This window comes from Python bivittatus, unplaced genomic scaffold (assembly GCF_059951505.1).
Source record: "Python bivittatus isolate LINGU-HERP-01145 unplaced genomic scaffold, Pbiv_v1 ctg000340_np1212, whole genome shotgun sequence".
Lineage (NCBI taxonomy): Eukaryota > Metazoa > Chordata > Lepidosauria > Squamata > Pythonidae > Python > Python bivittatus.
The window spans coordinates 21,402,523-21,428,650 of NW_028277056.1; the positions used below are offsets into that span (position 1 = coordinate 21,402,523).

At 39.6% G+C, this 26,128-nt stretch overlaps 1 protein-coding gene across 2 annotated transcripts in view; it reads right to left on the reverse strand.

Moving 5' to 3' along the window:
- ATP8A2 (ATPase phospholipid transporting 8A2) overlaps positions 1-26,128 on the reverse strand; it is a 355,224-nt gene that overhangs the window by 291,630 nt on the left and 37,466 nt on the right. For both annotated transcript variants that reach the window (XM_088140682.1, XM_088140683.1), the window contains 3 exons: positions 2,645-2,744; positions 1,492-1,590; positions 25-70 (listed from right to left, as the gene is read on the reverse strand). In XM_088140682.1, coding sequence (XP_087996808.1) covers positions 25-70; positions 1,492-1,590; positions 2,645-2,744 — 245 coding nt within the window. The remainder of the gene's footprint in view (positions 1-24; positions 71-1,491; positions 1,591-2,644; positions 2,745-26,128) is intronic.

A 26,128-nucleotide genomic window follows, 5' to 3' on the forward strand; every position in this document is an offset into this window, starting at 1 on the left:
TAAAAGAAATTTAAAAGGCCTTACCTACTGTTTTCTTTTTGTTCACTGTGCTGTCAGCCTTGTGTCTTTTCTGTTGAAAAGCCAAAACACAAACATTTAGTTGTATTCAAGTTGGGTAAAAAACTGGCCTGAAAGATTAAAGCAAAGCATAAAACCTAATATATATCATTGTTTCTAGTGAGTGTTAATATCATGGGCTTTTTTCTCCTATGCATTAGTATGAACCCTACTATTTGCCATAAGTTCAAGATGGAGTAGCATTTTTTAATTCCTGTAGGTAATGATTACCAAATATATGTATAATGGAAGAGTAAAGGGGACTTTTGCTTACTTCCCTTTGTTCTCCTCCCTCTCCCAAATGTACTATCTATCTTGGAGTATCCCTCTACATCAGATTTGGGGGTTGCAGGAGAATATATACAAAGCAGCTGCTCTACTGACATATGCCAATTTATCAAGGAAGTTCATGGAATGAGCAACACTGGATTTTCACTAATACCTTTTAAGCGGCCATACAGTTGTATGTTCAAGGAATGTATTTCTTATTAAACGTCTGTCTTTTCTCCATTGCTTCATTCTGATTCCCAGGTGTTCACTGATTTAGGCAGCTTATAGACTCAGACTAGCTTCAGCAGCATTATGTTTTTCACTTAGTCAGAACTTTTATTCACTTAGTCCCATATTGTCTGCTCTGACTGGTACTAACACTGTAGTACCTCAGATAACAATGTTGTTCATATCTACTATTTGATGCTTTATCTACATGATAATGCTGAGGGTTCCTCCTAGGGTTTTTTCCATGAAAAGAGCTCTGGTCCTCCTCTCAGCTGGATCATTTTCTGGGTCACACATTAGGGCAGGAAATGGTAATCTATAATCCTCCAGATGGGGTAGAATCTCAACTCCCATCAATCTAAGCTAATGTAGTCAATCTTGATTGATGGGAATTTTATTTCAGTAACGTCTTCACAACTTTTTGCTACCCTTGCATTAAAGCAACTAGCACAAGTGATGAAGCACTGTCCTTTTGTTCCATTAAACTGGAGTAAATCCTTTCTGCATAGCTACATATGCAACTTTACTCATAAAATTCCAGAAAACTTTTCATTTATAGTATGTGAACCTTCCCATATGTTGCAATATTCAGGAACTTCCAGGAAATTTTTTTATCAAACTTACTATATTTTACATGTAACAAGACCAGGGAGCTACTATGCTACATCTGAAAAATCCAAAAAAATTTGGAAACAGGAAAAAACACTTATTTTTCTCCTAGTCATCAAGATAGTGGGCTCCTAGTTTATCCTACTGGGTGGTTAATTTAAAAATATATATATATTTAAATCTTCAGTATGCCATTGTCTCAAACTGGAGCTACTATCAAAGTGACTTGAGTAATCATGCATGATAGGTAGTTTTATACATCTGAATGTCTCTTGCTACGTTGCAAAGGGAGAAACATTTCTTCTAAACACATAAAGATATACTCACATAATCTTCTATAATCTCTTTGATGCCAGCAACTGTTAGAATAAATAGCAATGGCACCAAGGTAGTATATCTTCCAGTTGGAGAGACCTCTGGAATTTGCTGAAAAAGAAATATATGCATTTAGAAAAGTATTCAAAGCAAGGTGATGGCAATGCTGAAGTAAAAGCATATACAAGAAAAATAATGTCATATCTTAAGAAATTTCAGTTGGGGGAATTTAAAGTGAGCAGATGATTGAGGAAGTTATTTTTGTCTTATTTTTTCATGCTGCTTCAGTACTCAAAATAATGCCCCTTCTCTGCTGCTTTATCTCTCCAGGGATCCAATGTCAGAAAAAATATGACTTGACAGAATCACTTGGGCAGAGATTTATGAAACATTTAGGATGTAAATATCCTCTCTCTATAGCTGCTCTTAAGTGACCCTATCTGTACTAAGATGTGTCATTAGCCCATAATATTGGGGACTAAAAGTAACTACACTGGACTATGTGTGATCAAGGTTCAGAGCTCTAGTTAGACAGCCTTTTACCAGAGTTAGATTTCTTGATGTTGTTAAGCTGCAGTGCACATCATCCCAGCCTAGTCAACAATCAGAAGTGATAGGAGTTCTAGTCAGTAACAACTGGAGACCCAAAATCAGGAAAGACAGCTTTGGCACAAAACAGTATAGGAATGTGCAGTATTGACTCCAATTATTTGATAATCAATGCAGTGCTTCCTGATTGCTTGAGATTACTGCCGCATGACTGTGGCCTTCTTGTTTTCTCTGACCAATACAATTCTTGACTTCAGCTTATATCACTGAACTTGAGTTGGAAAATCCAAGATCCAAGCCTGGTTTTAGTTAAGACTGCTATTTCCTGCTTTGATACTATTGTGTATAACAACAGGCTAAAAGCATTAACCATTTATCATTAACCGAACTTTTCTAGGCTAACATTCAACTTACAAATACCTGTTATGATTCAGGGCAAAATGGATAAATGATCTACATACATTTTTTTGAATATACTGAATTCATCATGCAATAAGGTTTAGACTTCTGCAACTTCATCACTGCCACAAGAGTTGGTACTCACAGATTCTTCACCTGTCACTGTAGAAAATTAAGCTATGCATGTAGTCATTTTACTTCAACAATAGAGACATACCTGCAGTAAGGCAATGAAGAGAAAGAAAGCATTTGCAGCTTTTCTAATCTGCTCATACAAGAATCGAGGTAGAAATGTCACCACGCTGTATTTGGCTGTGCTGTTTTGAGAAGCAAAATAAGACTTTGTTTTAAAAGGTAGGAGGAGGTGAGAACATTGAGCTAAGTGATTTAACTGTGAGTTGAATCACAGCCAGATAATTAGATGATTGCTTCAGATTAATATGACTTTTATTTCATGTTTGCTGTTTCTAGCATCTATGTCTTCTGTGTTTATGCATTCCCTCCTCAGTTTTTCTGTTTTAGTCCCTCTTAAGGTTTGCCAAGTCCAAAAGCAGGGATTTATCAAATACCTCATCCCAACCTACTAAATAAATAAGCAAACTAGGATCAGCAAGAAAACAGAACACACTGAGATCTAAACTGAGATGCATCACAGTTAAACCAAAGAGAGCCAACTTCCTTGCTATATAACCTCAACTATTCTGTGATATGCAAAGAAGAGGTTTCATTTCTACCATTATCAAACCCTATACATATTTACTATCAGAAAATCTTATTGTTCTACTACATTAACAGTGAAATATAGAATTGCATCCTTGGTGTATTCAAATACAGATTTTCTAATTTACATTTTCTAAATGAACACAGTTATCCCAGGTTTGGTTTTGTTAGTATGTGTTAAAAAATGGATATTTCAGAAATATATATAATTGCCATTCTCAAGGCAAATACATTAGAACTCTGCTTGCTTCCATTGTGGATGGATTATTAGACTCAGGAAGTTTTATCTGATAGCAAACCCAAAGACTAAGAAAATCCACTGTAAATGTAACCAGCAAATTTCAGCACAACGGACAGTTCTGTGTGAGATTATATGTTCCTCTCTTACATATTCTGTGTATGAGACAGCAACCCATGTCAATATCTCCTCTTCGCCACTGCCAGTAGGATATGAACACTACATATGACATGAACAGTCACCCTATGAAATTCTTTGACCATTTAATCCATGACTGGTGCTTTTGAAGATAGAAAATCAGCTGTGTTTGTTTCTGCATGTTACCAGAGGATAGAAAGAACTGGTTACATGGCTTCCATAATGTGTAGCTGCTGCTTTGGGAAATCAAAGAACAGTCCTCCAATGACATTTTCAGCAAGCGTCATGTGATTAAGGCACCGGGCCAGAAACTGGGAGACCATATGTTCCAAGTCCGCCTTAGGCACAAAGCCATTTGGTTGACCTTGGGCCAGTCATTCTCTCAGCCCTAGGAGGGAGGCAATGGCAAACCAATTCTGAAAATCTTGCTGAGAAAACTGCAGAGACTTGTACAGGCAGTCACCAGGAGTCAAAAACTGACTCAAATGTATGTATTGTGTGTTTTTGTGTGTGTTGCAGAATATAGCTTAATATGGTATTACTCCTGATCAATACTTAGGGTGTGCCATATGTATTGACAATATATTGAATGATCTCTGATTCATGTACTGTTTTTCATTCTACATTCTTAAAAATCATACTTTACTGGTCTTTTGTGATTTTGCTCTTATTTTTTTGTTCATGTTCATGTTGTTTTGTTCAAACATGCCCAAAATCATGAATCAGAGATCATTCAATATATTGTCAATACATATGGCACACCCTAAGTATTGATCAGGAGTAATACCATATTAAGCTATATTCTGCAACAAACACATAAACACACAATACATACATCTGAGTCAGTTTTTGACTCCTGGTGACTGCCTGTACAAGTCCCTGCAGTTTTCTCAGCAAGATTTTCAGAATTGGTTTGCCATTGCCTCCCTCCTAGGGCTGAGAGAATGACTGGCCCAAGGTCAACCAAATGGCTTTGTGCCTAAGGCGGACTTGGAACATATGGTCTCCCAGTTTCTGGCCCGGTGCCTTAATCACTACACCATACTGGTTCTATTATCTTTCCCCAATCTTATATGGGTCACCAAAGACTGCCAGTTTAAATAACAATGACAGCAAGGCACTGAAAATAAAAAGATACAGCCAGGGATAATAAAATGGCACTGTATGACATTGAAACAATTAACATGTTTGATATTAATATTTGTAAAACCTAAAAATTAGGATATTGCCAACATTCATAAAACCAGTATAAAGCAAGATAGCTTGTTCACACCAACAGGAATCAACTCTTTGCACACACACACACACACAAAAAAAGTAAAAATCTGTGCTTTTCATTTCTATGAGACTACCATTCTTTCTTCTCATCATTTCAAATGTGTAATCCACATAAATCTAATCTCTCTGAAGCTGCTGATCCTCATATTCTCAGGCTGCTTGTTCTATTATTCTGCAAAAAAATAAAGGCTAACTTCTTTTTTCCCCTGAAGATTTAGAACACAGTATCTTCCAACATTTTGAAGCACACATCTGGACAGGCTACAGCAAGAACATTTTAAAAGAGAGGTGCTTAGGACAATGATTTCTACTGGCAGCTTTAAGCAACCAGAAATAAGTGGAGTCCATCTTGTGCTCTAAAATAGAAAGTACACCTCCGATACAGGGAAAGAATTCTGGTTTTGTAACTCAGAATGGAGTGTGAATATACAAACTAAAATAGCTAACTGATCCAATGCAGAGAGTAGCACATGAGCACATTAGCAGAAACATAATACATTATGTTTATGCTGTGAGCCAGAGTTGATCGGAGTTGGGCAGCATCTAAAATAAATAAACTAAATAAATTAAAAAGTTCAAATTATTCTTACAGTACTATCAGGGCCAGGCTGGGACTTAAACTCTGACTTCCAGCAAATGACCAGAACTTCTGCTAGAAGGTGGTGAAGCTCCAACATCTTAAGCCCAAAGGGCAGCAGACTGAATGTGCTAGAAAACAATCTACCATGGACTTCTATGGGAGTAAACTGACATAATCCACCAAAATCAACCCAATATGGAACATATGGACTTCTTTGTAACAGATGCATCCAAAACAGTATCATTTGAAAAAGGTGTATACCAAAAAAAAATAAATAGAGCTTATAATATGCTCTAATGTTAGATGGAGAGAGATTTCAAAAAGTGCAAATCAGGGTAATATACAATAAAATATTTTTATTAAAGCAAGCAGATTACAAAAGCTATGCGGGTAGAGAAAGCTGCAAACAACAAATGAAGATTTTTATGCTGGATATTCATCTGAAGATAAGTAACATTAACATGGGTCAAATTAATTCTTAGTCATACATCCCTAACTCAGGAAAGGCAAAAAGCTAATTCCCGGGTTTTAACAAGGGGCATCTACATATTTCTCACAGCCTTCTGGGTAGTTCTATCTGCATCTAAACCTTACAGTCTTCTATGAAGGAACCCTGAGGAGAACAGCTGCAATGAAATTATACGACGGTGGACATACAAGGCTGATAATCAGCCAGGTCAGGGCAAAAAGCCTATTCTTATACCAAGCCAACAATTCAAGAAATCTCTTACTCCTGTCAATTATGAGGACATATTCTAGGAACAAATGACTTCACTCTTTCAACCATTAAGGTTACCAAACCATTTGCAGGTTCAAGTGAAATTGCTGGTTACTACATTGCAAACCTAAACTCTGGCTTCCCAGGTGTACATGCCCATTATTCTCAACCATCATAACTCAACAGCGCAAGATAATAGGAGCTGTAATCCAACAACTTCCAATGGCGCATGAGACTAGTCTAATTCGGGGATGTCTGAAAATGCAGATTGCTTATCCTTTTATTGTGAGGTCATCAGTTCTTTCACAGGAGACTTTCTTCTTATTCTGCTTGCATCTGGACTTTAGGGTGAGCATGTAGGAAACAATTCCCTCCCTCCCTCCCTCCCTTCCTTCCTTTCTCAATTAAATAACTGTTGTAGAAAAATCAACCACTTTATAACTCCAGTGGGAGTGCCACTGATAAAATAGGAAGTTTGGATACACTGTATTACCAGCAATAATGACAGTCATATTTTTTTCATTGATTCATTCCTTTCATATCTTAAATGTTTGCAGTAGCCATGCAGAAACCATGAAGGAGAAGGAGAAGGAGAAGGAGGAGGCGGAGGAGGAGGAGAATTCATGTCTAATTGTTTTTTAATATGCCTTGCACTACCCTTTGGCAGGAAGAATGGGTCTTGTATCTTCCTCATTCAGCTTCCTGACCTCTGGATTCTCATAATTTTGCAGTTACCTCTGAGTAAGAAATTGATTGCTGGCAAGCAATAAAACAGGATAGTGTTCTTCTCATTTATTTGCTTATATTAATTAGATACCCTCACATTAGCTTACTTTTATTACTAATGTACCATTAGGTCTCCAAGACAACGTCCCATTTAGAATGGCCACACTCAGTAAAAGGATGACTTTGTATATACACCAATGATTCTTACAATGTACATAAAATTCTTCATCACACCATATGTGGAGACAATGTTATATAATTAGATCAGCTGTGTCATGATTCTATTAATAAAACAATAGAAAAGCCTGTGAAAGGAAAAGCAAATTATAGGGTTTGCTGGTATGAGTGGTCCTAACATCACTGTACCCACTATATCCACTCTAGTGGGTATAGACACACTTGAGTCGAGGCTGACCACTACTGACAATTTGGTACATTTATGTAGCTTTCTTGGCAACAATGTGGAATTTGGTTGCCTTTGGGTTTCTCTGAATTCTCAGTCTAGCCAACAGTCATGATATTCCCCTTGTGGTCTCCAATCTAAGCACTAACCAGGTCTGATTCTACTTAACTTCCAAGCCCAAATCAAGTTAGCCTGATGAGACATGAAAAGTAATCAACAAATCTCTGTGGTCCATGGACTTTTGCTTCTGAAAGAATCTCTCCTTCCCATGTATTCTCAGTTTCAAGTATCTCAGTAATCTAAAATATTATTATATTTTAAAATAATACATTTAATCATCTCTTCTTTCATTAGATTTATATGCCACTTTTTCTTCAGGACCTGAAGATGGTGTACATAATATCCCCACCCAAAATAACAATCCTGTTCACACATACTAAGCCATAATATAGTTGCTAGTAAATATGCTCAACTTCTTGCATCGACCCGGTCATGTTAGTTTGTAAATCATGATTTGTGGCTTGGCATTTTATAATCTAACCAGTTGAGGCTTACTCAAGCAAACCATGCATAATATGTGAAGTAGGATTGTCACTAACTTAATGTCACACATTGAACTACCATAGCTGTGTGAAGTTTCCCACTTCTTAGTCTAACACCCTAACCTGGGTCTCAAATTTCAAACACTAATAGCAAAATAAGAATAGAAGCTCAACAGAAGGTTATAACTTAGAGATATTGATTAAACTTATAATAAAGAGAATTAACTATGAATGGAATGAATAATAAAATTTAAGGACTAAAAGTGAGTAAAACATTCTGATATTCAATCTTTTAAAAATTATAAATTCTAGTCTTTACCAAAAAGGTAAGCGTATGCTATACTTAGTAAGACAAATGTTCCACATTTAAAATCAAGTATTTAAAACTGACATACTTAATATGGAATTAAGATTGGATGTAATTACCTGTTCCAACAGGGTTGTTCTTTAATCCAGTAGGTCATTTAAAATTAATAACATATTTAAGCATTTTATCACAAATAGCCTACAATGTAGATTCTCAAGGATACAACACAGTTGCATTTACCGTACCTATCAATTGCTTATACTCCCAAAACTATAGAGCTTTTGACATGCAGTTGGTCAAACCATGTCCCATTTGTAGTCATAGCCTAAATTTAACTATCATCTGGATGCTGTACACGGTCTTTTCTACAGGCTCCTCAGTGTCTTTCAATCATATTTGCAAAACAAAGTGTTGTCAAAACTAGTGTGCAAGCAGGGTGAGATGACATTTACTATGAAAGGGAGCAGCTCTTTAAAACGTTAAGGTGACTTCAGGGTTTATTTCTAAGCATAAACCATCTTATCTCAGACTTCCATATTTCACAGCTGTTCTTAACTTGGAACAAAGGTAAAAGTTCCCTGGCTGACTCACCATTCAGCCTTGTTTTGGAACTGCTTTATATCAACCTTAGCTCCTCAGGTTTCCAGCAGTAAATGCAGGAACAATATCTGGACTAGTCTGGGGGCTGGCCCTTGGTTTTGATCAGCTTTTTTTTTCTTTACGATCTCTAGAACTTGCTTGGATTTTTTGCTGGTTTGCTTTCTTCCACATAGCAACTCTTGCAATTAACTTCTGACTGCTTTTCTCACCACATCACCAGCCGTTTGTGAATTCAGCAGTCTTGACACCTCTGTAGCAGGACACTCCCATCAGAAAATGAGAGCATGGCCTAGAAAAGGAATAGGAAACTTTTGTGGCAGGGGGATGCACTGAGCAGGAAGATGAGGGACTGCAGCTGATAAGGAAATGATAGGGTTGCATCATGCATAAAGCAAGGACAGGATAGAAGGAGTCTACATTTGGTGGGAGATTTGATGGGAAACTTTTGTTAAGCTTATTTTATGGTTTTCACTACAGCTCTTTGTATGATGAAATCATACCATAAGCTTTCCACAGTTGTAAGCAGACAGGGTTTCAGGAGCTACAGAAACAGGAGAGGGGGCTCAAGGCCACATATAGCTCTAGGGCTGGAGGTTGCCCATCTTTGCCTATCAGCAAATGGGATGATCTTAAATTAGAGAAGTTACTATCTGCAGAGACAACTTCATAGAAAGAGTTAAATAAGCCCAGACAGGGAAGTTGGTATAGTCTACAGAAAGATAATCTGGCATCTCTATTTGAACTAACGATCTCAGTGGCATTTGCAAAAATCACCATGGATTCCAACTTCTGATTCCTCTACTCCTTCAGATGCAAGCTAGATTGACAGCAATTTCTTTCCACCCTTGCTGTTCAGTAGAAGATTGTGGAAAGGGAGAAGATCAAAATATTTTGCTATATTTTCAGCAATGATTCATTTATAATACAGTATATATCTCTGTATGCCAAGAGGCAGTTTAGTCTAAGGCATCAAGCTAGAAACCGGGAAACTGTGAGTTCTAGTCCTACCTTAGGTACAAAGCCAGCTGGGTGACTTTGGGCTGGTCACTTTCTCTCAGCCCTAGGAATCAGGCAATGGCAAACCACATCCAAAAAATCTTTGCAAGAAAACTGCAGAGACTTGTCCAGGCAGTCACTAGGAGTCAAAACTGATTTGAAGGCACATACCCACACACAAAAAAATGTCATGCCACACATCAGAGGAATAATGCATGAACGGATTTCCAAGGACTATCAGTATTTTGCTCCGGGGCTCACTGTATGATATATTCTCAGAACTGCTTAAGCATACACCTGGCCAGTTTATACCTTATACCCAATACACTGAAGCTAATACAAACTGCTTTCATGCAGTAGCTATTACAACAGAGGAACATTAAAGCTAATATCTGGGCTGCAAAATTTCAGACCACCACTAGAAGAACTAGAGTTGCTATATACCTTTGCCATCTAGTGGCCGTGTGTACTAGGGCTACCAAATCTTGGGGTGATTTTCCCCACACCACTGACTGCACCACTGCAGTCGGTCACGACTAAATACTGTGCTATGAGCACCCGGAACCTTATTCCAACCACATAAGCTCATTACTGATTTCAGGCATGATGATTATAGATAGGCAAGTTATCTTCGGTCCGCAATACTTTCATGGGGCTGCTCACCTGTAATTGCATCTCATCACATTTGTGTAAATATTTTTTAGAAATGGATGCCTAATGTGCTGTAAACATGCAATGTATGAGTGAATGTGCAATAGTGCAGGGATTGGAGAAGATCAAACAGGTGCTGGAAGGCTCGCTTGGTAGCTAGGAAACAGGTTTCTATTGTCTTTCTCCCTTCCCCTCAAACTGCAACTTCTGCTGGCACCAGTTGGTCTTTTGGTATGCTGCTGATCATCTGGCAATTAAGCTGTTTGGTTTCAATCTTGTCACATATTTCTGAATCACTTAAATTTATCAAGCAAAGCTTATTTGATAATGGTTGATACTGTTTATGTCTCTTTACCTTACAAAAGTGCTGTGCCACACAGTGAACTTTTGGTACTTTTTAATGTGTCCCCATGCAGAAGCAAACATCCCTTGCATTTATTAAAATACTATATCACAGAAAGCAAAGCCAACCCTCTCCTCGATCCTATTAGTTAAACAATATATGGTAATGTAAGAACAGCCCTGTGGGCATATCTGACCTTTCAATAAAATCATTACAATGAGATAAGTGGCCAGAGGAACCTAGCAAATTTGTTCCCTCCACCCCAAATAACTCATTTTTTAATCTTTTTTTCTAGTCAGATGGGTACACTCCCAAACAAAGCACTGAATTATAGTTTCCACCATTAGTATTCTTGGCGGCTTCTACTATTAGTAGGAATAATGGAAAAAAAATTGTTTAATTTTTAAGGCTATTATGAAGGGACTGGAAAGAATTCCAGAAACTATGCTCTGCACGCTTTGTAATACAGTGGTTCTGTTCACTACTGACCACCAGGAGACACTATATGACCACTTTCATTCTTATTGGACTTCATCAGGTCTTTATGTATTCTTAGTTCAACCTTTTACCAGGATTTGAATTCACAGATCTTGCATTTTGATGGCTATAATACAATGCACTTAGCTGTTCAAATTATCTTTTGGCCTGGGTTGTCAGCAGCCTGTAGGAAGGGAAGTCTGTACATGCTATGAATGGCAGACCTTCCCTTCGTGTTCACTTGCACTGTCAAACTAGAGAGCTATTGGGGTTAATTTGTCTGGGCCTCATTCTAGAAGCCTCAAGACCTTCTAGTATAAAGCCCAAATTAACACCTATAGGTCTCTAGTCTGACAGTGCAAGTGAGCAAGAAAGGAAGATCTACCATTCAGAGCAACTCAAGTTTTAACTACCTTTTTGGTAATAAAACAATAGCTAAGGAGATTTTGCATTCTTGAAAATAATGGCTAGCTGGAGATTGGTAATTTGTTTTCAGCTTGCTAGCTTCCCATTTATTTTTGTTTTGTCCTTGCCCAGATCCAGCCTAGAATTCTTCCATCTCAGTCCATTCTCTCATTTTGACAATAAGTAAGAATTTCAGTTCTGTGAGCAAGCGAGAAAACATTTGGATTTGAACCACTGTTTGAACCACTGTTTAGTGGATAAACTACTACCAGTTAGGTTCACACAAAACATTAAACTAAAACCTAACATTATCCCAGCTAATATACACAAGCTTGCTCTGCTAGCTGGAAAAAATTCCCATGATGTATCTTTGGGCATGTCAAAATGAAGAAACCAAATAAGATGAATTACAGTGAAATGAAAAAAAAGAAAGAAAGAAAAGAAAATTTTGCAGGAGGGGGAGGTAAAGAACACTACGTTCTCGTATATTGCACGGAAAGGGGACAAATATAGAAGAGGTGGTTTTAAAACAGCCAGCTCTACATTCTAAGTGCATATTTTAGTAAGGATGGCAACTGCATTGAACAGCATACAAAGCAATTTTGGGGAAAATCAATCTCTGAATTTCAATTTAAGAATGTTAATCAAAGACAATAAATAGCATGGTTCTGTGATGGAATAAAAAAACCTAAGCAATAAAAATGTCATTTTAAAACTGTTTTCCTATGCTGAACTTAATTACTTCTGTTCAAGGCCAATGCTTACAAAGCAATTGTTTAACCTTTGGCATACAGTGATAGCAATTTAAAAACCCTTCATAGGAAACTATAAGAAAAGTGACATGCCACATATTTTCCCACTGAAAACAAGCTATAAGAAACAAAGGAATGGTTTCAGGATTTACCAGTATGATTGGATAAGGACTGGAGATGGACTGAAACAGACATCTAAGCCATTTAATTTTCTTTAAAACACAAAACGGCAAATTTAAGACAATTAACTGGATTCATGCATAGTGTTACATCACAATATACTTTAGCTTAGCATGGGTGAATCATCCCTGTTTTAGAAACCACAACTTTTGGCTTATAGATGAGTCAGGCTAAAGGAAACCACAGTGTTTAGCCTAACTAATGCCAGTTTGCAAGTAACTCATCAGAGCCAAGATTATTAACCTTAGTTTGAAAAGCAGAGTGGCATAGGAATTGCACTATCACACCAGGATCGTGGAGACTGTTTAAAATCCCCCTTCAACTAGAGTTAGTGTCTCTGGTGGCCAATGCTCAGAGGGGGTAGCCTTTTGTTCCTGTCTGTTGAATGAGCAGAACTGGTGCTCTGGCATGGTCTCTCTAAAAGAGCTGGGTGCTTCAGATGAGGGACTGAACATTATTCCATCACTTGTATTGAAATAAGATTCAAACCAATTGTCAAGTTAGTTTCTCTACATCAGTGTTTCTCAACCTTGGCAACTTTAAGATGTGTGGACTTCAATTTCCAGAATTCTGAGTCCACACATCTTAAAGTTGCCAAGGTTGAGAAACACTGCTCTACATGAACCTGGGAAGAAGGACACTTATTATTAGGCGGTATTAAAGCATAATAAATAAAATATTGTTCACAGCCTCAGGAAGCAAAAGCCCCTGGACCAACCGTTGGTTCCACCTCTTTGTTTGTGTGCTTTCTATAAGCAACTGGTTGATCTGATCCAGCTGTGGAGCAACTGGACAAAACACTGGATATAAATGCAACATATAAACACATAAATGTATTTAGATATTTCTTACATTACTATCCCACCTTTCATGTAAGGAACTCAAAGCAGAATATAATCACCCCTCATTATTATCCTCCCAACAACAGGAACAAAGTGTCTGGGTGAAAGTCATCCATGAGCTCTGTGGCTGAGCAGGGACTTTGGTCTGGGTCTCCTTGATAGCAGTTCAATACTTGAACCATTACAGGTAGTCTTCAACCTATGACCATTTGTTCAGCAACCATTTGAAGTTACAACAGTGCTGAACAAATGGTGGTTACGATCAGTTGTTGGAGTTCCAACTGTTCCAGCACCCCCGCAGTCACGTGACTGTGATCTGGACACTTGGCAACCAGTTCAGAGTTATGACCAGTTGCAGCACCCTGTGATCACATGATCGCCATTTCCAACCTTCCCTGCCAGCTTACCCAGAAAGTCAACGGGGAAGCCGGCAGGGAAGATCACAAGTCTCCCCACCTATGGACGCCCTCCCCCAGCCCCTCTGCATTCGTGCTGCACCGGCCATTTGCGCACCCCCTCACACCCTCGTGCACCCTCCCTGACCCTTGCCACACCCCTGTGTACCCCCTTGCTCCCTTCCCCACCTGGCGGCAGCCACTTACTTGCCTGCTGGTCTGGGATCTGCAGTTACCTTCTGGCTTCCCCACTGACTTTGGTTGTGGTAAGCTGGCAAGAAGTTGCCTTGTGTAACGACAGTGGGATTCGGTTAACAATGCCAACTGGGACTTTAGGGATCGCTGTCACTAAGTGATGTGGCCATAGATCTCACATGCATTAAACAGAGTGAAGCAGGAAATCCATTGGGGTTAACTGCAGCAGCTTCCAGGATGGGATCCAGATGGAAAGTGACAGCCTCCCTCCCTGCATACAATTATTCTAATCCATATTTTGGAAGTTATTCTTTTTGTATTTTTTTCTTTTCTTTTCCTTTTCTTTCCATCACTTTTGAATTCTTTCTCTATCTTTAACTCTCTTGTTCTCTACTTTTCTCCTTGATTATTAGTTCTTGTTTGCTTTTACCTTTATGCTTTTTATAACTTAATAAAACTCTTATTTAAAAAAATTCTAGTCCATATTTCTCTTGTAAAACACCAGTCTTACTCCAGAAAACATCCCAACACTGAGGTCAGTTCTTTTGAAAATTATCTTAGGTCCAGGTTACAGGAGAAACTCCTACATAGATGGAATTGTGCAGAAAGCCTCAGATACCTCAACCCACAGCGTGACCCATAGAAAATACCTTTACTGGAACACTTTATAGTGATGCCATCCTGGAATCTGACTTGCAGTTTAAGTCCACCCCTTCCCCCACCCTGCAGTAAAAAAGACTTCCATTTTTCTACCTTATTGTTAAGGCAGTTAAGAACTTCTTTTAAAGATCTCTAGGAGAGTTAGTTTATTGTTGGAGGAGGTAGAGAATCCAATCACTGCTGCTGAGTTTTGTTTCACAACCCGCTATCACTGGCTGTACACCCTTTCTGAGAAAGCCCAGTGAGAAACAGAATTCCCATAGAAAGGAATTGAATTGAAGCATATGAAATCAGGGAGGCTGCACAGGATTGGAGAGTTGATTGTACAGTTAAAGCTAGGACACGCAAACACACCCCTCAACCATCTTATAACTAATTATAATTACAAGAGTAAAAACCCTCTTCTGCTATGGTTCCCCACTAACTAGTATTCAGAGGCATGCTGCATCTGAACTTGAAGGTGGAGCCATTATAACTAGCGGTTATTGACAGACATTCTCATGGTTTTGTGGAAACCCCATCTAATGAGGTTATCACATTTGATGGTAGCAAACTTCTAAATCTAAGCATGTGCTTTCTTAAATTTCTCAGCACGAAAGAGGAAGAAAGCCTTTTTAATCTATTTTCATAGTTTTCAAGATCACCTTTCCTCCTTTTTCTCCTTTTTTAGGACTCTTTGTTACTTGGAGTTGCACCAGCCCATTGATCTTGTCTGTACCTTTCCCACCTCTACACTCTCCTTTTTCTGCTTCTGCAGCAGCCAGAGCCATACAGAGTTTTCTAAGTGGGCTCACTCCATAGACTTCTATGAAGGCATCACAACAGTCAAGCTGCAATGTTGCTTCATGGCTCAGTGTGTTGTGCGGATCAGGTATACTTAGTGTATAGTACAAATGCAGGCACTGGGTTAATTTTATTGGGTTAGCCACAGATTAGTGAGTGGTGTGTTCATAGCTTCAGACTTTTTCCCAACTGTCCCTAGCCCAGAATCCACCTTTTACCAAGCTGCTGGGCATCTCAGCAATGCTTTCAGCTATCAAGGCCCCAAGATCACTACATCGGAAAATTCAACTTACACATTACTTACTTCACACATGGCAGCAGCTTCTGTGCAGCAATTTTATAATATATAGACCAGACCTACACCCAGAGGACAGTTTTAATCCAAAAATGGAGAAAAGTCTTTTCCTCTGCCTCCTTCTGGTAGATAAAGGGTGAGGAAGCCTAAGCCCTACTTAAACTACTTTCAAATTTGATCAGTTCAAATACCTCCTAAGAGCAGCTCTTCCACTAGCAGTCCATACAGCAGGAAGGGGAAGGAGACAAGAAGACACCATACATGAAAGAGAAACAAAGAGAAAGAAGGTACAGAATCCCATTTGCTTGAGCCCTATTTACTGCCAGTAATTTTTAAAACTAAGAAAAGAGAGATGGAGATCCAAAGGAAGACGGTTCAGGTTCTGCAACCTGAAAAAGTCTGAGAAACACTGCTGCAGAATATCCTAGTTAAAGATGAACTTATCATGCTGATGATAGCCAGGCATAATGATGGGTAACGGAAAAAGGAAGGGAGAGAGGGAAGCAAGGATATCTAATCAGCAAGCACTGCAATAGTGTCTAACATCCTGATTCTCTTAACAATGCCTCACAGACCCAACACAGTCTTTTTAGAAGAACAATATGTTGATACTCCAGAGGCATTTTGAGGGATATGTGTAGGAACCTGACACCTCCACACTTTGAGGTCATACTGGCTTCTGAGGATTGAAGGCCACTGGCTGTAGGCATCCACCAGATGGCAAGAGGGAAAAAATGACAAACCAGGCACTGAGACACGATTTCACTCCTTTTATACATCTCTCATGATGTCATATGCATGTAAAAAAAGGGCGGAGATTACATCACAACACTTGTTTAATCATTCCGATGAAACCATCCGATTCTGCAGATGCCTCTGCCATGGGCAAATGATTAACAGTGCTAACACACCGGGACACCACATCAGCTCACAGATCAGCAATTATGAGAGCGCAAAGAGCTTTCTTTGGCCAGGAACTTACAATGAGTGTTAAGTATTTTGTATGCTAAAAGGAATTACGTTCAAAAAAATTAGCAAGGCACCTAGACTGGAGCCAAAAATCACAAATGGAAGAAAATCAAGCTTATGTACTACAATGCAAACACTTGTGCAAAATTTCACAGAATGATATTACAGCAATTATTAACCTTCTGTTTCTACAAATGGGTACACAGACAAGTGGACAAATGTACTGGGTTTAGTTTCACATTTCTCAGGCAACAGTCATGTTTAAGATTCCATCAACAAGCCAGTGGCTTGATTCACTTACTTCACTAAACCATAGCATAAGCCTTGCCACTTACCTTGCAAACAATGATCATAGATTCATCACTTAGCACAACACATTACTGCTTGTTTCAAATCAGAGTTAAAATAGAGAATGAATTTGCATGATGTGTAAAGTCAGCCAGAATCGTCTACATATGAAAAGGCACTAGACCCAATAACTGAAATCAGCTCTGATGCTATTATTATTAAAATCAATACATAAGATACAAATTCAGTTCTATGACTGTTAAATAATATTTGCCCAACCTAGAGGAAGCAGATGCATTGAGACTAAAACTCTCAGAAATCCCAGCCACTCTAGCCAAATTTTCCCCAAAACAAAAATCTCATATACATTCCTTGATTTTTGTTCTGTTTCTGCATAATAGGATTAGTCACTTTGTTCCACTAATCCGTTTCACATACCACATAAGAAAACTAGTTTTGTAACATCACGGGGTGCCCTGCATTCCAATAAAATACTTTGGACTTATAAGACGTATGTGATTTTGTTCAGCTTGCAATAGTCCTGAAGTAGCACAATTATATGTAAGTGCTAGCTGTAGTTTCAGTTCAGAAGACTCCCACCTGCACTTGTATATTCTTTTTCAGTAACACAGAAACAGGTGAGCTATCTAAAGAGAGAGTGGGGGAACACACTGGAAGTGTAAAGGGGTTCCCCCCTCCCGCAACAAAGCAGACATTTACAGGTAAGTGGTGGTCTTTGCTATCCAGCATCCTGGCCACACAGTTCCAGCCTACAAAAGGATAGCCACTTGGGTGGGGATGAATGAGGATGGTTGCCATTGACCTGTCCCATCCTCTGTCACAAATGACTATCTACCACACCGTATACAGTGAAAGAATTCTCCATGCAAATCCAAAATAGCCCAAGATAGGGATAAGGAAGAAAATATCCAAACAGAAGGGTAAACAAAATGTTTGGCATCTTAGCTGAGCTTACAACCTGCCTGCTTATAAGGAAAATTTCTCCAGGTGGTAGGAAGCACACATGAAACACACCCCAGAAAGGCAATGAAAGCATATTTAAATTATCTAAACCTATTTAGTGAAGGGAGGATAGTAATTAGCAGGGTTGATGGCAACAGTTCAAATGGAATCTGTAAATCAAATAATGGTTCCATGTATCATTTTGCTGGATAGATAATAAAACATAAGATCCTTGCTGAATTTATTTATCTATTTATTGTTGGTTTAATAAATAAGACTCACAACACATGTGTCTACCCAAACTTTTTGTTTCAACATGGCCAGTCAGATGCCTATGGAGAGTAGGGGAAAAAATTGAACTGCTTTGACCTCCCCTTTTGCCTATCCAGAGTGCTGCTCTGGGTTGAGGCAAAAGTTCCACTTCAACAGTTGAAATTTACTCATCGGTATTTAGCAGAGCTGCCTATGAATGCTTCAAAAAGATTCGGTGGAAATGTTTTGGATCTCATGTGAGCACAGTAACTCTCCCTCAGAGTCTACATGTCTATTTCTCAAGCTTCGATGAGATTGCTTTAAGAGTTACAATAAAAATGTGCTGCTTTAATGACAACGTTCATTAAAGCAGCAGCATCTTTTTGAGACTTAAAAGTACATAATATTGCCAACATGAATTGTATATAAGAGTTAGAAATGTGCAAGAAAAGGACCACCAAAATGACCAACTAAATAACTTCAAGGAATGGCAACGTTTGGGCCTTTTTAGCACAGAAAAGAAGAGAAGCATGACAGAAAAAAAAAACTATGTATGGCGTGGAAAAGTAGATATTAATTATACTAGATTCTAGATGGTTAGCAGAACTTTTAATTTGCTTACTTGGGCTTTGATTGCAAACTATTTTTTCCTTATTTAATAGGATTACTAAAACTACCGTATTATCTACTAAGAAACTCAGGGTGGTATTCTTAAGGCTATGACATTCTCAAAATGACCCTATGAAGCTAGCTACCCAAGAGATGGTAATTGGCTTCAACTTACCCAGAACTAGGTTTACATACTGGCCTAAACAGTAACGTAGTTTGCTTAGTTTTGGCTCGGCAGGTTGTGCACACCCACACAACCATCCTTTATTCAGTATCATATGTTTAAACAAAGTCTGGTTTAGTATAAAGTATAAACCCATCTAAATGATGCAAAACTTTTTAAAGCAATTAGTATTCAAATAATAATACTTATATTTTTTTAGTTATTATGCCATTAAATTATTTAGGCTTTTAATGCTTGGGTATTCGCTGCATCAAAATAATGGTTCAGTCCAAACTTACAAGCTGGCATGCAACATTCATCCATTTCTCTCTATCCTCTGTCTGTCTCACACACAGAGAGTACACCACTTTTTCAGATACAGCATAATTAGCATTCCTTTAGTCATTCTGATATTCCCAGGATACATATGAATACAAGTTCTCAGAGCCTCCAGGGCCAGTAAACCTCTTAAGTACATAATACAAACAGCTGAGATAGCTTTTATTTTTACCTTGTAAAATTCAAAAGATGGTTTTCAATATAAGTACCGTTGGGAATATACATTTCTTTATATCAAGCTGTTCAGATGATTTTCATACAAATAAACGCTTTTAAGTTTTGCTTTAAGACAAACTTTCAGAGAAAAGAAGTCTTCATGGGGCCAGCTTTTTGGATGCTGTCACATGACCTTTCTAGTTTTGCCTGGTTTTGGCTCAACGGACGTACATCCTGAGAGACCCTTCAGTGCTGTGGATGCAGCTCCAGGGCATCTCAAACACTGACACCAAACTGGCATCTTTTGATATGGAGGCAGTGAAGGACAGGAAGGCCTGCCACGATATGGTTCATGGGGTCATGAAGAGTCGGACATGACTTAATGACTGAACAACAACAACAACAAATTAAGAAATCACTAAATTCATGAGGCCCCTTCATGGATCACTGCCTTGTCATGGCAAAGGGGCTTGCGTAACTCAGTGAAGCCATGAGCTATACGGTGCAGGGCCACCCAAGATGGACAGGTCATGACAGAGAGTTCTGACAAAATGTGGTCCACTGGAGAAGGAAATGGCAACCCATTCCAGTATCCTTGCCAAGAAAACCCCATGGACAATGTCAAAAGGCTAAAAGATATGATGCCGGAAGATGAGCCCCTCAGGTCGGAAGGTGTCCAATATGCTACTGGGGAAGAGCGGAGGGCAATTCCAAGTAGCTCCAGAAAGAGTGAAGGGACGTTCAAGTAGCTCCAGAAAAGCCGAAAGGACGTTCAGCTGTGGATGTATCTGGAAGCGAAAAGAAGGTCCGATGCTGTAAAGAACAATATTGTATAGGTACCTGGAATGTAAGATCTATGAACCAAGGCAAGCTGGATGTGGTCAAAGATGAGATGACAAGATTGAACATCGACATCTTGGGAATTAGCAAATTGAAATGGATGGGAATGGGTGAATTTAATTCAGGTGACCATTATATCTTCTACTGCGGGCAAGAAACCCTTAGAAGAAATGGAGTAGCCCTCATAATCAATAAGAGGGTGGGAAAGGCAGTAATGGGGTACAACCTCAAAAATGACAGAATGATCTCAGTGCGAATCCACGCAAACCATTCCACATCACAGTCAACCAAGTCTATGCCCCAACCACTGATGCCAAAGAAGCTGAAGTTGACCTGTTCTATGAAGACCTACAACACCTTCTAGAATGAGCACCAAAAAAAGATGTCCTTTTCATCATAGGGAATTGGAAGGCTAAAGTAGGAAGTCAAGGAATAATCAGAATAACAGGCAAGTTTGGCCTTGGAGTAGAAAATGAAGCAGGGCAAAGGCTAATAGAGTTCTGTCAAGAGAACAAGCTGGTCATAGCAAACACTCTTTTCCAACAACACAAGAGATGACTCTACACATGGCCATCACCAGATGATCAATACCGAAACCAAATTGATTATATACCTTGCAGCCAAAGATGGAGAAGCGCTATACAGACAGCAAAAACAAGACCAGGAGCTGACTGTGGCTCAGATCATGAGCTTCTTACTGCAAAATGTAGGCTTAAATTGAAGAACGTAGGGAAAACCACTAGACCACTCAGGTATGACTTAGATCATATTCCTTGTGAGTACACAGTGAAGGTGATGAATAGATTTAGGGGATTAGATTTGGTAGACAGAGTGCCTGAAGAACTATGGACGGAGGTCTGTAACATTGTACAGGAGGCAGCAACTAAAACCGTCCCAAAGAAAAAGAAATGCAAGAAAGAAAAATGGCTGTCTGATGAGTCTTTACAAATAGCTGTGGAAAAAAGGAATGCGAAAAGCAAGGGTGAAAGGGAAAGATATAACCAACTGAATGCAGATTTCCAGAGAATAGCAAGGAGAGATAAGAAGGCCTTCTTAAATGAACAATGCAAAGAAATCAAGGAAAACAGTAGAATGGGGAAGACTAGAGATCTCTTCAAGAAAATTGGAGATATGAAAGGAACGTTTAGTGCAAAGATGGGCATGATAAAGGACAAAAAAGGCAGGGACCTAACAGAAGCAGAAGAGATTAAGAAGGGGTGGCAAGAATACACAGAAGAACTATACAAGAAAGATCTTAATGTCCCTGATGTCCACACTGGTGTGGTCACTGACCTTGAGCTGGACATCCTAGAGAGCGAAGTCAAGTGGGCCTTAGGAAGCATTGCTAACAACAAAGCTAGCGGAGATGATAATATTCCAGCTGAGTTATTTAAAATATTAAAAGATGATGCTGTTAAAGTGCTGCACTCAATACGCCAGCAAGTTTGGAAAATGCAACGGTGGCCACGGGATTGGAAAAGGTCAGTTTACGTTCCAATTCCAAAGAAGGGCAATGCCAAAGAATGCTCAAACTATCGCACAATTGCGCTCATTTCACATACTAGCAAGATTATGTTCAAAATCCTACAAGCAAGGCTTCAGCAGTACGTGAACCAAGAACTACCGGATGTACAAGCTGGGTTTCCAAGAGGCAGAGGAACTAGAGATCAAATTGCCAAGATTCGCTGGATCATGGAGAAAGCACGAGAGTTCCAGAAAAACATCTACTTCTGCTTCACTGACTATGCAAAAGCCTTCAATTGTGTGGATCACAAATTCTTAAAGAGATGGGGGCACCAGACCACCTTACCTGTCTCCTGAGAAATCTGTATGCGGGCCAAGAAGCAACAGAACCAGTCACGGAACAACCGATTGGTTCAAAATAGGGAAAGGAGTACGACAAGGCTGTATACTGTCACCCTGCTTATTTAACTTATATGCAGAGTACATCATGAGAAATGCCAGGCTGGAAGAATCACAAGCCGGAATTAAGATTGCAGGGAGAAACATCAACAACCTCAGATATGCAGACGATACCACCCTAATGGCAGAAAATGAAGAAGAACTAAAGAGCCTCTTGATGAGGGTGAAAGAGGAGTGCAAAAGCTGGCTTGAAACTCAACATTAAAAAAACTAAGATCATGGCATCTGGACCCATCAATTCCTGGCAAATAGAAGGGGTAGAAATGGAAGCAGTAACAGACTTCATTTATTTGGGCTCCAAGATCACCGCAGATGGAGACTGCAGCCATGAAATTAAAAGACGCTCGCTCCTTGGGAGGAAAGTTATGGCAAACCTAGATAGCATATTAAAAAGCAGAAACAACACCTTGCCGACAAAGATCCGCATAATCAAAGCTGTGGTTTTTCCAGTAGTAATGTATGGCTGTGAGAGCTGGACCATAAAGAAGGCTGAGTGCTGAAGAATTGATGCCTTTGAACTGTGGTGCTGGAGAAGACTCTTAAGAGTCCCCTGGACTGCTAGGAGGTCAAACCAGTCAATCTTAAAGGAAATCAACCCTGACTGCTCATTGGAAGGATTGATAATGAAGCTCAAGCTCAGATACTTTGGTCACCTAATGCGAAGAGAAGACTCTTTGGAACAGACCCTGATGCTGGGAAAGATTGAAGGCAAAAGAAGAAGGGGACGGCAGAGGATGAGATGGTTAGATAGCATCACTGAAGCAATGAGCATGAAACTGAGCAAACTCAGGGAGGCAGTGAAGGACAGGAAGGCCTGGCGTGATATGGTTCATGGGATCACGAAGAGTTGGACATGACTTAACAACTGAACAACAACAAACAAAATTCATGAGGAGTAACTCTTAGATGTATTTCCTTAATTTATTTTTAAACTCATATCTGGTTCAAAAAATAGAGGTGCCCACCCATTTGATCTACTTTTAACCTCAGAGCAAATGGCTTATGATCTCAATATGGAGGACATTGTGACCAGTCATTTGTCATGGTCAGATTTCTTCTGGTCAGTTTTCATACACTGGCACCACTGACCTCTGCAAAGGGAGGGATTAAAATGGTCCATCCCAGAGGTCTCATGCTTAGTTCTCAGCAGATAATTGCGGGTTTCCCCAGCAATACATCAGGCAGTTCTATTACATGTCCTGATCATCTCTGAAATGTCTTGGTTGAGGCAATGGATGTGATCTCCACAAGCAGGTTCCCTCAGACCACAGATCTCAGATAAAAAGTGGCAGAAACAACAGTTTGGGTGACAGTGGTGGAAGATGTGGAGCGGGTACAATAAAGTACAGATAGAAGCTCAAGTTTGGGCTTACTCTATGGCAATAAGAGCAGAGAGGTGTCAATACTTCTGCACTCTCATCATATCAGCTAAAAGTTGTCCAGAGGCACTACTGAAAGTGGTCCATATCCTATTGGGAAGGACAGATAGAGTCAATCTCCTTCTAGGTTATTGTGATAGCTTTAAAAAATATGTCAATGATAAAATCACTTGCATTCACTCTGATTTAAATTTAAACTCCAAAGAAGGGAACAGGATTTTTGGCAGCATGAAATTGCCACATGTAGGGTGGCCCATACCTCACTTGGCTTCTTCAAGCAATTACATGGGGTGTATGCAGCTGGATTCAAGAGATAATAAATGTTCTTTGAGGAAAAGGGTTGTGCCTCTTTCTTTGAAGGGGATGGTGATACTCTCCCTCCTAAACAAACCATGTTGGATAACTTCTGCCCTGTCTCCTTCTTGGAATGGTTTTGGAGAGGGTATTAGGGCTGCACCTGCAAAGAATCCTGGATGAAGTAGATTAATCTGCACCACTATCTACACCATGTTCAGTTAGTTTCAGGTCAGGCATGAGGCTGAAACTACCTTAGCTAACTGTGAATGACCTCCGTAAGGACCTCGGTTAGTGGAATTTTATTGGAGTCCTACTGGATCTCCCTGTAGAATTCAACACTATTGTCATGGCCCGCTCAGACTTTGACGAAGAAACGGACAATGAGAAGCCAGTTCCAGAGTCGCCAGATGAACTGCTGCCTGAGCAGCTGCAGGCAGAGGAGGCTGCACCACCCAATAACCAGCAGGCCCAGCTGCCACCAGTCTTGGAAAATGAGGAGTCTGAGCTGCCACCCCCTCCCAGTGCAAGGGCTTGCTGTGTAGAGAGGAGAGCAGAGCAAAGACTTCTGCAAGGCTCCTTGCCCTTCCGAATGAGCAACACTGGGGATGCTTCTAGTTAAGAAGAGCAGCGGGCTCAAGCCTCTCCATTGGCAACAACTGTTTACTCAGACTCCATGTGCCTTGACTCTCAACTTGAAACCTCATGACTTTGACTCTGGACCTGGACCGGTGATGACCCTGCTACGTGTGGACCCTTGGACTTTGCCTGACCACTCTTGTGCTTGCTGTTTTGGATTTGGACTCTCTTTCAAGGCAAGCTTGCTGGACGTTTGGGGACTTGATTTCTGTCGTGTGTGTGCATACATTTGCACACACATTTTCTTTGCTGCTTATTTGCTTAAACACTTTCTAGTAAAGTTTGCAAACCACTCTGCATGTCGTGTGTGCATGGCTTGAGATAGGACAACTATTGACCAGGATATTCTTTGCCTGCAAAGTTGGGGAGTGGGATGCATTGTACTAAAATTGTTCCATGCTGGCTGGGGAATTTTGGGAGTTGTAGTCCATTAAAGTTGAAAAACACTGGACTACATAATGCCAGTGGACCCAGTCCAGCCCAGCTCTGGTAAACCACTCTTTTTCCCAGCCTACAGATACAGCATGCAATGCAGGACTGGGTGATGCAATATAGGAATTATACCGCCTTCCCCACCCACTACAGATGAAAAAAAGCAAGAGCCTTAAGGTTTAAGTAGGAATGATTGGAAAGTGCAAATGTATGACTTAGTACCAAGTGTTGTCATTTTCTCATTCCATCTCCCCCGCCCCTTCTTCCATCTCATTTAAGCTAGACAAGGCTTCTGAAGCAGTTGCTTAAGAAACGATACACTTCACTACCTAAAATTAAAAACTCTTCCATTTGAGTTCATTCCTAAGCCGCCATGCCACTTTTTAAATGCAGTTAATTTACTCTAAGTCAAACTTGGGGTTAGCATGCAGGGCTTGGACACTGGTGATTTAGGTTCAAATCAGTGAACAGACTTTGTGTGAAAAAAGTTACACTTCACATTTCTTTATACACCTAAAGAGATCACACAGATTGCTGAAGCTATCAACATCAAACTGTATTTCCCAAACAGGCACCCTGTGGTATATTTTGACAGCGCCAAATGGGGAAAGTTGCTACGATATACCTAATTTCACAAACAGCCTTTTAGTAGTCAAGAATAGAGGAACACAACAAGGGAAAAATTAAAGCTCAGTAAGTCACAAGGAAAAAGTAAAAGTCAAAATGTGCTGTATTTTTAAAAGCTTAAGGAAAAAAGTCATCCAAAATACACAGATAATTAAGATGGGTTAGAATGCTATTTATACAAAGGATAATCTATCCGAAGATAAGCAGTTTATTGGTGCATTAGATTTCCTTCAGGAGCTCAAAGTGATATGCATAGCACTCCTTCCTCCAATTTTTCCCATAACAACAACCTTACAAGGTAGGGTGAGCTGAGAGAGAGAACAACTGGTCCAAAGGCACAATGAAATTCCATGGCAGAGAGTAGGCTCAGACCTGGATTTCCCTGGTTCTAGTCACACAACTTAACCACTGTGCCACAGCAGCTCTCAATTTAAGTTTCTATTGATTGCAACAAGGAACAATTAAGCATCTGCTGAACTTTTTCCAACCTTTGTTTTGAAGTACAGCCTATATTTTTTCAGAATAAATGACTGCAACAATTCAATCCTGTATATGTTTCCTCAGAGGTCAGCTTCAGTTCAACGGATGCACAGGACTGAAGTTC